Raw genomic sequence first — 14,416 nt, 5'->3', positions numbered from 1 at the left:
GCCCGGCTGAGGGGCCGGAGGCCGCGGGGGGGTCGCGGAGCCGCTGTGGAGCGGCCGAGGGCGGCAGCTCCTGCCCCGGCGGGCGGTTTTGTCAGGCGGGGGGTGCTCAGCCATGACCGGGCGCAGCGGGGGAGCAAATGTCGGGCTTTGATAATGATCGTTACACAGGGCGGTAAGTGCGAGCGGGGCTGTGTCCCCCATGGACACCCCATAGCCGGGCGCAGGGAGGCGGCGGCGCCAAATTCCTTCGCTGGGGGATGGAGAGGTACTAAGTTGGCAAGTTTCTGGCGCTGTACTGGTAATTAATGCAGGAAAAACCTATAAACAGGAGTTGAGATAACAGGCGAAGGAGAGCGATGTGGATGTTTTGGAAATGCCTTAAAGGTAAGAAATACAGGTGATGTTAAATATGAGGTAATGTTCTGGAAAGGCTTGTAAGAGGCTTGAAAAAAGTGTAAGGGATGCTATATAACTGGAATGCTTTTATTTTCTTTTAGAAGTGTTCCATGAGGGGTTTAGAGCGGGTGAGGCTGTGTGCTGCTGAAGGGACCGTCCCACTCTGCTGCGCCGCTGGGTTGTGCGCGCTTGACATCTCTACTTGTGACATTGCCCTCCTTATCTGATTGAAAACCGAGAGAAGAGGCCACAGACAGCTGGTGCCAGCACAGGAGGTGGCAGGGAGAGCAGGATTGCCCCTTTCCGTGGCAGTGCAGGCTTGGTTTGCTCTAAGCCATGCTTGAAATGGCACTTTCAATTCCTTGAACAATTGTTTTTTGGTCCTACTTTAGTGTGGTAAAGTAAGGAATGCAAAATGAGTGTTGCCCTGTTGCTCACCAAACCAGGTCATATTTTCACTGTCTGCTCCAGTATTTTAGATGAGGCAAAAGGACCAGAACTGTATAAATGCTCCACGGGAAACATCATTTCAGCTGAAGTGCAGATAATAAGTGTTAGCGCTGCGCAAAGGGTACGTCAGGGCAGGGTCACAGCATACAAGCCTGTGGAGATAATAAGCAGCCTGGGGAAGTTTCTGTCACCGTCACATGGCCCCAGAGTTGTCCAGTCTAATCCTTCAGCCTCTGGAGACTCCAGAGCAGCCCAAGGTTTGGGTGGCGTGCTGTACTTTAAAGAACTGTAGTTATCCTCCTGCAGCAACGCCACTTGTGTGCTCTGCCTTTGAGGGATGGCGCTGATGTTTGTCCTTGATTTCTGAAAGCCAGAGCTCTTTTGGCAGCTGCCCAGCACAGAGAAAGCAGATTGTGCACGTCTCCTTCAAAATTAAACTTCTTTCTCTTAAGTTACACACTCAAACTCTTCTACAATGTAACTAAGCAGATGTAGCATGTCTGCTGCTGAAAAGGGCCTGAGGCAGTGGTAATATTTATTCCTTCCCCCAAAGGGATTTATTTGCTCTCTGAACCAGCTCATGAAGTCAGAACAGCATCAGTGCTTGTGCAGGGAAAAACAAAGGGGTCAGATGGCTGAGGATGAAGCAGTGAAATGATAAACAGGAGGCCAAGCTTTTCTTGGGGTTCTCTAGCTGTTGGGAAACTCAGCTATGCTGTAAACCCACACCTGATTTATGTGTCTGCTCTAGTATGCAAGCTTGATGCGTATGTAACTCATTTAAATAACAGAGATGCACTAGCATCAAACCCCAATGCAATGGAGAGAAGGACCTGTGACATACAGCAAAAAGGAACCTCAACTGTTGAAAGACAAGTTTCTTTTTAAAGTTTCTAACCAAATGAAGTGAGGGAAGTGAGCAAGAGTTAAAAACCAAACCACATGGCCTGGGGTATAAGAGCTGTAAAAAGTGGAAGGAACAGCTCCAGAAGGGACCTGGCAGCTAAATGACCTCAAAAAAACACCCCACGGAGTTCAAAGATACCTGATGAAACAGGCTGCAGATTATTTTGGATAACATTAGTGCTACCGGAATGGCGATTCCTGTAACTTCAATTAGAAATTGTAATGAATGGTTTCGTAAACCGTGGTAGTGCTGTACATCCCTAAGTATGGCTAACAGATGAATTAACACATGCTTATGAGATTGTGAAGTCTTAGACTTAATAGTATAATAAGAATAAACTTTAAAATTGCCAGAGTACAATATATGTAGTCCGCAAAGCAACTCCTGTGTATTTTCTTACTCTTCCTTGTGCATTGCTGTATATTTTTTGTTTCTGCATTAAAAAAAAAAATCCTGCTGAGACTGCTATATTGATTTAACTTTGAAAATCAAGCTGCATCATTTCATTCTGATCGTGTATATCTTGCTAGAGTAGTTGCAGCTGTTGTCTTACTCACAGGCTTGAGTATGTTTTGCTGGTTTAATACAAAACCCTCTTGTTTGGTTTCTCCTTCTCAGCTTACTTGAGTGGGGCTGTTCATACATTTGTTAGGAATTGTATTTGACAGTCCTCGCTCAGTTTATGTTCCCTGATTTATAACACATAAGATGTTGCTCTTGGCTTAGAAATTTCTTGACATGAATTGAGTTTGAAAACATGAAAATATCTGGCAATATTTTTGATACTTTGGACAAGAGGTTGCCTGTGAGCCAGCATCTCACGAACCATCTGAAGTGTAAGAGAGGATTTAGATGAACACGCATAGCAGGAATTACTCCGCTGGTCCAGGAAAAAGCACTCAGAGCTGGAAGGAGGGAAATGGAATAAAGCTGGAGGGATTTGGAGAGACAATCAGCAGCACACAGGCAAAGGCTGATTTTATGTGTATATAGTAGTGCCATGAACTTAGAGGGTCTCTGCACATTTTGTTTGAAGATTGTACTATTCCTTATCTTGAATATTCTGGAAGTGATGTGCTGCAAGGGATTATGTATCTGAAAAACTGCGTTGTCCAGCTTTGTCTGCTCTTTGCCTGGGCTTTAACTCATGTGACTTTTGTAAACAGCTGCAGCAGACTCTCTCTTTAAAAGCTGATTTTTCTGACAGTTAAAAAGGGGTCGAGATAAAACTTGACCTGCTCCTCTGAGGGTTTAAGGGGCTCCCCTGTGACATCAGTTGTGTTGCACTTGTTGAAACTCCAGTAAATCATGATCAGCCCTATTTGTAAAGTTCTCAGACTTATTAACCTACCACCTCTAGGCTCATAAATAACAGATAAATTCTTCTCACCTAGTAAGTACGGTCTTGAAATAGAAAATAAATAAATAAAGCAGTCCCTGCCCTGGGAACCTTAGATCTGAGGATATCCTCTTTTACATGGTCTCAATTGGTAGTGGACAAAAATTGCTGTATGATTATTTCAAGTAGGATACATAAAAATAAACATAATGGGTCTTCTGGGCCTTTTTGTACATATGATTTAAAAAAAAATAGTTCCCTATGAGATTAACACCTGGGGCTGTTTGGTAATCTCAACAGGCTGAAAAGGAGCAGAGAAAGGAGATTGTTGTCTACACTACTCAAGGTCGTTCACGGGTGGCTAAGGAAGAATGTTGTTGCTGCACTGATTTGTGGATAGTGGAAGGACTTTGGTCTGTTGTTGCAGCTTTGGTGAGACAGCCACACCTATTTTAAAATTATTTTTAGAACAAGGGAAAATATAATTCTCAATTTACGTGTACTGCAAATGTGTGCCCAATAATGTAAGATAATGATGGTTCTTAAAGACCTGTTTCTGATATTGGCTCAGACACAGCTTTAAATCACGTTAAGATTTGAAAAAAAAAAAAAGCCTCTTGCAGTTTTGTTTCCCCCTGTGTAAGTCTAAGGTCAAGAAGATACACTAGGAGAAACTGTATGATGAAAAGGCATCTGAAATTACAAGTGCAACTGCACTTGAGCTCATGAACCTGTAATACAGATGTCCTAAGCAGCAGAACGTGTCTAAAGCCTTTTAAAAATTAGCCATAATGCTGTTCTGTAAATCTATAGGGGAATGTAAGTCTTAATCCTGATTATTTTATTATTTTTTATATATAGATTTTTTTAAAATTTTTTATTTTTACTGTTTCCTATAGTGCTTTTCTCCTTGCTTTTTCCACTCCTTGGCTGTCATCTGTGGTGAAGGGCATCCAGGTACTGGTTGCAGCAGCCACAGCTCTGCCTGCCCACACGCACTGGCGGGAGTTTAAACTAAATTCAAATTTCGCTGCGCGCCACCCCGAGGGGCTGCAGCTTGAGAAGACGTGGGCTAGGGAGTTAGCTGGTGGTTTTCTTTTGTTTAAATGAAGATAACTTGCTTTATTTCTTTTCCCTTTACCATGATCTAACAATAAGATGAAATGTAAAGGGGAATTACGGACTTAATTATCTTTTAATTCAGCTTTTTTAGTTAGTGGGAACAAGCCTGGGCTAGCAAGTACTTTGCACTGGTTTTGATAAAATGCCTTTACTCCATGAAAAGAAGTCTGGGGTATCATTTATTGAGCAGGGTGATATGTCCTCCTGTTGCTGACAGCATCAAGTGCAGGCTGGGGCCACCAAGGGGGAAAAAAGAGCCAGGACTGGGGAAAGTTGCTGGTCCCTCTAGAATAGTGCTCTCAGACGTGCTGCATGCTTGTTACTGGTTATTTTGTTTTATTTTGCAGAATTTAGATTCCAAGCATCTGCTGATATAAAGGGATGCTGTCATAGATTGTGCTAAACACTTTAACTTAAAACAGAGAACCGTAAAAAAACCACAAACAAATAGCACTGCTGTAACTGGGACCAGAATTGGACTTCGTGTGGGTAGTGAAAAGTTCTGTGCTGGTTTGTCCTGCAGTAAAGCCCTGGTCTGATGTTTCTGATATTAACAACTGTAACTACCTGTCTGTTGAGGGGAAATATTTCATCACCAGGTGCGAAACTGCTTTCATGCTGCTGGATCGCTTACAGTAAAGTTATGTAGAAAACAGTATTTGCAAAAGTGTTGGTTGGTTGGTTGGTTTTTATTTTAACTAATATAGAAAACAAGTGATTTCATGCTTAAGGTTGAGGACAGCCAAGATTAGTTTCTGTAAACTGAAATTAATTTTAGATTAAAGTAACATTTGAGTGTGATAGAGATTAAAGCTTTGTAGGACTTTCTCACAGATAGGCAAGGCTTAGAGCTACAGAAATACCGTATGCCTACCAAAAGCAACAGTCTCTCCCCTCTCCCTGCCTCTTCATGTTACTTTTAAATATATTTGATAATGACTGCCATGGTAAGGATATTTGAACAGTGACATTTAAAAACAGACAGTTGTTATAATATATTATATATATATTATTATAATGCAGTCTGCTTCTTCCCATCTATGCTTCAGAAACTCTGTGATATGAAAGCATCTGCTTTTTTCTGACCTACATAACAAATCCAACACCTAGATCACAAATGGACACTGATGCAGATGTTTTGTTTCACCAGAGTAATAGCTATAAGGGCTGGCTAGTTATGGAGCCTTATACCTGAGACAAACCCCTGCACATCACATACTTATTTTAGATGCTGTAAGACATGGTGCTATTTTCTTTCTATAGACTTTACAGGTTGACACACATGTGGTAAGAGCATCTGGTATTCATATATAGCCAATAGACACATGATCTCTACCTCCTGTCCTCAAAAGCTAACCCAGCTCTTTGGAAAGTGTGCTACCAGATATTTAGATAAACTTAAATCTTAACATCAAATCTCCTAATCCCTCTTTGGTTTGGTTTTGGGCTTTTTTGCTTTAATTGCAGAAGAAATGTTGGTTATTAATTACAGATTGGGTCCTTTATGCTTACATGATAGCATTGGGTTCTTTGGGTATAGAAAGCTTCTCCCACAAACATCAAACTGACTTTTAGGGATAAATAATGTAGATAGCTGCCAAATTCAAACTGAAGGTGATGTGAGGGTGGAGGTAGGGGTATTTAATTTCACAGAGAGAGATAATTAGACACAAGAAGAAAACCCACGCATGCTGCCAGTGGTGGAACTTCCATAGGAGTCTTTGGGTCAAAGTCTGCAAAGAAGCAAACTGATTTCAGTGAGGGGTGTAACAGAAGAATGCCTGCGGGCAACAAGTTGAATGGAAGACAGTGGAAAGGGTGGTGGATATGGCAGAAACATCTAGCAATGGTGAGAAAGCAGGAAGAAATATAAATAAACCAGCTTTTTCTGCAGCACTTGTCTTCTGTTTGAGGCCATTTAATTTATTGATTTTTTCAGAGCAGTATGTTAAAATAGTCACTGTTTAATCCCCTTGGAAGAAAAGTGTAGGTAGAAAACATTTTGCACCACTACTTAATTCCTTAAGAAGAAGAGAGGAAAGAGGAAATGTATTGGTTCTTCTTACCTAGATAACATGAATTGAACAATAACAGCAGAATTTCCTGCTCTGTAGAAAGAATTGGGATTAATTGTTGAAATTACTTTTGAATAATCCCACTGCTGGGTCCCTGGCGAGACAATTACTGTTCTGTGGTATCATTAACTGAGCTGAGAAGCAAAGGTAGCGAGAGAAATGAATTATAAGTGCCAGCTTCTTAATTTTTCATGTCAGCTTCTCTTCCTCCTGAAGTTAGGTGTTTATCTGCAATTTAAGCTGTTGATTGCTAGTAAGAGTTTAAAACTAAGTAATACAAAACGGAACGATCTTATGTCGAACTTCAAATAGACTAATAAAACAAGGTTTGGTTTTGGTTTTTTTGTTTTCAAATCTCTCTCGAAGGGCAGTATGTTACAATGGAAATCCATATACCACGCTGGAGAGCTGATGTTGCAAAAGTTGCTGAGGAGAAAACTGCTTGGGATAGTCTTGCCCTAGTCAACCACACCTTTTGGCACATCTCTCAAGCAGGGTTTCCTGGAATAATAAGCCTTTTCTAGTATAACAGGATAATGATTCTGATCATAATTAATGGAAATACAATTGATTTTTTTTGTTTTCTAGTTGAGAAAATGATTACTTGCTCAGAAGCCCAAGCAGACAAGATAGAAAATTGTCCAACAAGCACAGAAACACCAGAGAGTTAGAATACAATTTATTTTCAAATTTGTGGTTAAATAATGGGCATAAATGATGGGGGCAATCAAAACTTTTAAAATTTTTGCTCTTCCTTCATACTGAGCACAGCGAAGCTGCTTTGGTTTAGAGTTTCTTAACTGAAGTGTTCATAAATGCGCAGAGCAGTGGGTTGTGGAGGCGGCTTATCAGGAACCCTTTGGTTTGAAGGCAAGGTCAGTCGGTGAAAGGGTTGCTTCTTATTTAGCTGTATAAATTTACCATTTCCAGAAGCTTTGACTTCCCACTTCTCTATTCAGTGGCCTGATCTTCAGCGATACCAGCAAATAATAAAGATAACAGGATATCGTATCACCACCTGAAACTATTCCTGGGTTTGGTATTGTGGTCTTTTGTAGACGTTAAAAATCCCATGATATTTCACCGCTGTTCTCTGTGCTGCTCCTGTAAACTCAGGACAGTTTTCTTGGGGCTGTGAAACGCTGCAGCAGCCACACTGGGACTGTTTGCTCAGGACATCAGTGTGATTTGTATAAAACCTGCCCTATTTCACCTGTGTGAAATCCTCAGTCAAAATAGCAATGACGTTTGCCAAAAAGCCCTGTTACAGAACACTGCCACAATGTACTCCTCCCCATCTCTAGAAATAAACAAAATTGCCATTCTGTGAAACACAAAAATTCTTAACTGACTGAAAACTGTTGGAGGAAAGTTTAGCAAAAGTTTTGCCCCTTTTTCTTCTATTGCTAGGGCACTGGATTTTCATGTTACAGCCCATCTTGAACTTGCTTTTATGTAAGGAGATGGTTTTGGGGTTGGTGCCCCACTGGTTTGTGCCCTCAGTCATCTTAATCCAGAATGTCCTGGTTTTTGTTTTGTCCATCCCCAAAAAATTAATTAATTGTTTAGCCTTTAGTTGGAATGTTGCATTTCCAGTCTCCCAGGGAAATGCAGCTATAAATATAATAACTGGCATAATGAATGTAGTGAACTATTACATAGCAGTATACGTGGGGCACGCGCCCTGCAATTTCAAAGCCGACTTGTATATTGGGGTTTTCAGTAACACAGTCTATATCAGCATATAAGTGCTAACCTACAGGTGCATAAAAACATAAACCCGTTGTATTTCCAAAATATTCTCCTTGGTATGAGGAGGCTTTTTTAATATCAAGAACTAGTTATTTGACAGATTGTTGTTGTTATTTTTTAACTAACGCAGCATCAGACATTCCTCTAGCCATCCTAATCCATTAGGAAGAATTTAATACTTCTGGTTTGTGTCCTTATTGCAGTCTGGCTGCATGGTTTTTTATTTTGCAATAGTGAATATGCTCTGGTTCACTTACCATACTTGTCTTCTAAATCAGTTAGTTAATGTGATTAATCAGTTAGTTAATGCGATTGATCAGTTAGTTAATACGATCTTGATTTTCTTTTGTTGTTGTGGGGTTTTAGGTTTGTTGGTTTGGTTTCTTTTGGTTGTTCTTGTTTGTTTTTCCCAGGAGTTTCCTATGTGATCTGAGGTAGGTCACTTGAGATCATATTCAGGGATATACTGAAGTGTTAAATGCCTAGGAGTTGATGCCTCTGTGGGTTTGTATTTTATCCCCTGGTGATGTAATTTCTCAGTCTTCAAATGGGATTAGCAACAACGCTTATACCTCGCAGAGATGTCATTAAGGTAAATATGTTCTTGACTGCAAGTGACTGGTATCAAAGGCTGGAATTGTAGGAGCAGACAGGGCTGGACTGAATTGCGCCCTGATTTGTACTCTCCACTAACAATGTCAGAGTGAAATGCCCTAAAAAGAAAGAGCACAAGGTGCACTTGAAATGCTGAGGCTTCAGATTGGCAGCCAGGTGCCACAGACACAGTTCCTTTTCAGTGCCTGTAGCTCAAGTGGAGGCACCATGTTGGAAAGATTTAATAAAAAGAATCATTTTTAAAAAGCATAATTGTCTAGCAAAGCTGTAGAAGTATCTCATCAGTGGTGTTTACAAGCCCAGGGTGCTTTGGAGAATTGAATGGAGTTTGTCCATGAGGAATGGCGCTGGGTGGTTCGCCGTCGGGTGGTTCTTGGCGTCCTCCCTACTAGAGCTATTACCAGTGTTGTAGATGTGCAGAGGGATGTAGATCTGAGGCTCTGTGCCCCAGCAGAGTTAAAACAAGAATAGGCAATGTGCTAATATTGTCAGGAATAGTCTTGCTTTGGCAGGAAAATAGATTAGACAACCTGATAAGTCTTCCTTTAAAAAAAAAGTCTATTATTTGAGTCAGTGTTACAGTACAAGAAATCATACTTAAAAAAAGCGATCCAACAGTGATTAAAAAAATACAGTCAAGATAAAGGTGATCCCAAAGAAATATTTTCTTTAGCACCGCACTGTGTAAGAAACAGGGAAATATAAAGAGATTTCTGCTGGTTTATTTCTTTTAGTCCTTTGTCACGCATAGGAATAGATGTATTACTTTCTAAATAATTCAGACACCAGAGGCATTCCTTGCATTATATTTTAGACGAGCAAAGTCCCTTAGAGCAGCAACGTGTGTATATTTTGGGCTTTAACATTTTCATGTAGCCGATAAGTAGTAACTCGGGACCAAGGTAGATCCTTATTTTATGGTTCCCTCATACTATGTGCATTGTGCACATGATTTTACGATTCCTTCACACTATGTGCGAGGCTCAGGGGAACGTGGCACTTTGGAAGGAAGCTGGAGAGGTGGAATGGTCCAACAAAACTGCAGCACAAGAACACGGGGAGTTGTTGGGGTTGGTTTGACCTTCAGAGGTTAGAACAAGTAACCGAAATTTGCTGGAAACTGCAAAAGATTTATATATATCCAACTTCCCCCCTGCAAGCTGGAATCCTGGGGACTCCAGACAGACTCTTGAAACTCATCTGTTTAAGCTGAGGGGAACCGTGCCTGTTATGTTGAAACGATGCCTCTTCTAGACACTTTAAGTCTGTCTTGTCGTGCTGGTATAGTCATCTTTGCTGAATAAGATGTTAGCAATTTTCCTCTTACAGAACATGTGCGTTCTGACGGCACCGCGGAACACGCGGCAGGCGTGTTGGAGCCTGCTGTCCTCCCGCTCCTGCCTTGCCAAAGGGTGTGGGCTGCTTCTCATCACCGAGGTGTCAGGATTAGGTTCCCTGGTGTCTGCCTACTCCTTATTGAAAGGACAGTGGTGTAAAAGTAGAATTTACCTTGGCACTTTTGAATTAAATCTTCACCCCTTGTTTTCGAGGACCTAGAAGTGAGAGGGTGGAACAGCTTAGAGTTACAGGGAAGAAAAAAGCAGCAAGATCTTGGTGATACTTTTATCTTCCACGGGTTTTGAAGTTACTCATAAATAGGGTTCATCTTGTATAACCTTTAAACACAGAGAGCAGAGAATTAATTTGGTAAATAATCTCAAAAAAAACCCCATATAAAAGTAGTTTATCAGCAAAATTACCGTGGGGTTTGTTTTTGCTGAGAAAGTAGATTTGTTTAATCACCTGCCAAAGTTTTATGCAAGTACTACAACCCGAAGCACAGGTATTTCTGATGGGTAGATGTTTGCCTTGGAAGCTTGGTGTTTCTTTAACTGCTGGTGCTGAGCTGATTGATTAGAATTGGTAGGTGACGTTCAGTGATTGTCTGATATCAAAATGTTTCCTTTTCACTTGTAAAATCATTCAAGATCAAATAAAGACTCTTTATAACGCAAACAGCAGGAATGCCTGTTTCGGATGGGGTACGTACCAAAGAACAGGGGTATTTCTAAGAGGGTACCACATGGATACAGCTGCTTTGATTCGCTTGGGTGCTGTGTGTGAACTGTGCGTTCTCTTTTGGGGAGCACCGAGTCGGTCATGCAAGAGTTAAGGAGCAAATGCGAACAGAAGAGCCAGGTTTGTACATCCAGCCCAAGCGCTTTCCTCAGGGGGAAGATGCTTTCTGGCGCAGAAACAGGAGGAGAAGCAAACAACTCCTGCCCGGTGCCCGCCTGGAACCGTGACAGTAACGTTTTCATCTTTTGAAGTGAACAACTTTCTATGGCTAGGTAAAAATCAGCCTGTAAAACAGCTTGATTCTCTTGGTGATATGTTATGCCTTTAATTAAATAGCTGACTTATGCTTGACAATTAATTGAAGTGATGTGTGATTTTTATTAGAAACCCATGACTAATTTTTTCTTGCCGTTCTCGCTATCTTATTGTTCCTGCCTGCCCTCCTCCCAAGCTGCTGCGTGCCAGCCGTGTCCTGCGGGCACTGGTGCAGACCTGCGTTCGCTCTTGCTGAGGCTTTTGCCTCTTCCAGATAAAGCAATTGTTTTCAGATATTTTCCATGCTGCCTTTCAGAATTTTTCCATTTCATCACAGTTCTGTGATTATTTTGGTTTCTTGCTTTTAAAAGACTCTGGGATTTTTTACATAGACTTAAAAAAATGCACCAAATCTCCCCAAAAAACCTCACCACCGCAATAAAACCCTCCACTGTGTAATACAGTGTTATCTTCACTTAGTACCACATTTCCTTCATTAAAATAACTGCGAGGTTAAAAAAAATCCTTCCTCCATCAGTCTCTGTGCCTGTAATCTGCAAGCAAACTGAATTTAATATTTAATTACAATAGGCAAGATTCAAGATGGATGTGCCTGGAGACAACCCTGTTATTAATAAAATCAGTAGAGTGGCAGCTACAAAGAGCTCAGTTTGCCCCTTATTTTATTCTCCCTGACTGCAAAAAGCTGAAGCTTTTCTGTAACGTTACAACAAACTGTGATGTGCACAATTATTTACATTTTTTCCATTTAGGAAGCTCTAGTCTTTTCATAGGAAATTTGTTTCCATGGGTGAACTTCGGCATGGATGAGTGGGGAACAATGCATTGTTTGTTAAAACGAACTTTTTTGAAGGGAGTGGGCTTAAAAGGAAGGAAATGTGGTTTAGATTTAAGTTTCTTTTGAAATTTCTTCCTCTTCTTTTTCCTCATCCCTCCCCAAAACACAAAACAAAAATCCAAGCAGCTACAAGTCCCCAAACTGATGTTTCACCATAACATAGCTTGGAAATATTTGGTATAATCTGGAAAGCCAGAGAGGAACGTTGTCAGTTTAAAAATCACTACATTGTTATCCTTCCCTTCCCTCCCTGGGTTGGTTTTCCTCAAGAACCCACAGCTTTTGTCTCAGATTTCTGGTTCCTGTGTTTGGCCAGGTTTTATCTAGTCTGTGCCACTGGTGGGCGTAAAGTAATGTTAATATAAGCTTCAATTTATCCATATGCTTAAACGTTTTGCTGAATGAGGTCCTTGTGTTCTCTGATTCCTGGGTTGATCATTCACAGGGTCACTCTGGAAGAACCTTAAGGTGAGGGTGAAGATACCAGGGGGGAACCGAAGGCAGGAACACCATTTAATTTTTAATGGGCTAGATCTAGAGCGGCCAGTTGGCTGGAAATCTCTTTCTCTCCCTTTCCTTAGGGGTCCTCTGTGTGACAGCTGCTCCGTGACACGTTTCCCGGCTGCTGGGCCGAGCGTGCCCACTCCTGGCTCTCATGGCTGATCCCCTGGCAGAAGAACATGCGTCCCAAGCCAGTGAGCTCTGCTGCGAGTGCGGGCAGTTCCACCTCTTGCTGGACAATCACCTCTACAACTTCCAGGATGAAGTGGACGATGAGCTCATCTGCCACATCTGCCTTCAGCCTCTGCTCCAGCCTATGGACACCCCCTGCGGACACACGTACTGTTTCAAGTGCCTTGAAAACTTCATGCAGGAGTACAACTTCTGTCCCATGGATCGGAAGAAGCTCTCTTTCCAGCAGTGCCACAAGTCCAGCCTTCTAGTACGAAACCTCTTGGATAAGCTGATTGTCTTGTGTCCCTTCAAGGCAGAGTGCCAGCAGATAATGCAGCGGTGTGAGCTAGAAGCTCATCTGCAGAACAGGTGCATTCCCATTCCCATTGTATTATTGCTCCATCTGTCTCTTGTGCTTCTGACCAGAAAGATCCATTCTCAGAACTTAAACTGGGGCAAGGTGGGACACCAGAGATGAGAAAGGGTGAGGCCAGAAAGGTGGGTGGGTGAAGACAGCGTAATTATGTGTGTGCTAGGAAGGGCAGCTCGTGCTGCAGAGGTGCAGGGTGAGGTGCCTCCCCACTGCCGTGCAAGTTGTCCACAGACACACAGCCTATCAAATGGGTATAAATTTGTGTCTCCTGATCTGGGGCACCTGACTCTGAAAATTATTGCAAACATGCTTATTCTTGTTTCACTTGAACATAGAAGAAAGACAGGTACAAAGTCAACACTCTGGAAGCAAGGGATCGTGCAGTGTTGCCAGTTTAATTGGTCCAGTTAAGATAAATCTTTGATTGGAAGCATGTAAATTCCTTCAAGCTGCACGTTATGCCGTTACTGACTCATCTATTTACAATTCCATTACCTTCCCTCATTCTTTTGCTGAGAAAGAGAAGCAAGTGCAAAATACTTTTTTCTTTATTTTTTTTTTCCCCCTTGAGCACAGGGAGACTTTTTTCCTTGCTCTTGTCAGCAGAGATGTGTTTTGGTGCTTCCAGTGCTGGTTGAGCTGGTGGCAGGTAGAAGATTGTAGCTTTCAAAGAAGTGACAAAGAGCTCTCGCCATGGCGCTTGAAGAACGCTTGTTCCTACCTAGTTAATGATTGCAGGAGAGGGAGCGAAGTGCAAGCCCTGCTGCAGGTGGAAGCAAACCTTCACTGGCACTGTATTTTGTCAGTGGGCAAGGAGAAATGCAACAGGCTTGTTTCCCCACAGCTGTGTTGTAGCTTTTTGTGGCAATGGTATACTGTAAAAATAGGTCAGGCAATGTGCAGGGAACAGTTGTGCTCAGGATACCTTTGCGGTTCCAGCCAAGGATGTGTCCTTGCGGTTCTTGCTCGTCTTTGATACCCACGAGCTGAGAGCTGTTAGAGTCAGAGGAAGTGATGGAAGATGCTTGTGTGTGCTTTTCCCTTGATCTATGCAAGCTTATGATCTCCTTTTTTCTTGAGCTAACTCTTGGTGCTGCTTTCTTGTTAGCAGGCAGGGCTGAAGGCTCAGACGCCAGGGACAAGGCTGCCCAGATGTGCAGCTGTTGTGTTGCTGGGGCCATGGCCCATACCAGGGCTGAGCCTTCCTCTGCTCTGAAAATCTGCGCTGGTACCAGTAAACTGCTGTCACTTGGTAATCTCTTTGGCAGGGGAGTTAAACACAGAAGGGGGAAGCACCCTGAAATGTTTGAGACCTGTCTGGAAACTCTTATCATGCTCTCATACATTTCATAGTTCTTTGTATCATCCTTGGAGGGGAGTGTGTTCTAAAAATCAGGGCTATTTCACCTGGGCTATAAACGTAGTTAGGCTGAAAAATGAAAAAACAAACAAAAAGATAGAAACTTACACTGAGATTTGAGTGTTCCTGTTTTTTAGTTTTAAGTGAGGCTGTCTGATA

The 14,416-nt window shown here is 42.0% G+C and overlaps 1 protein-coding gene across 4 annotated transcripts in view; it reads left to right on the top strand.

The window, feature by feature from the left end:
- The window catches only part of LOC136106072 (ligand of Numb protein X 2-like), a 31,077-nt gene that overhangs the window by 234 nt on the left and 16,427 nt on the right, over positions 1-14,416 (top strand). Inside the window, exons 1-2 of one of the 4 annotated variants that reach the window (XM_065846107.2) lie at positions 150-172; positions 12,431-12,893. In XM_065846107.2, the coding sequence (XP_065702179.1) occupies positions 12,505-12,893 (389 nt within the window). In that variant the 5' untranslated portion in view covers positions 150-172; positions 12,431-12,504. The other 3 variants (XM_071813408.1, XM_071813407.1, XM_065846106.2) reach the window with 3 other exon arrangements.

Source organism: Patagioenas fasciata, chromosome 11 (genome assembly GCF_037038585.1).
Source record: "Patagioenas fasciata isolate bPatFas1 chromosome 11, bPatFas1.hap1, whole genome shotgun sequence".
NCBI lineage: Eukaryota > Metazoa > Chordata > Aves > Columbiformes > Columbidae > Patagioenas > Patagioenas fasciata.
Note: the sequence above shows the minus strand (reverse complement) of the source record. Positions and strands in the feature narration are given on the sequence as shown.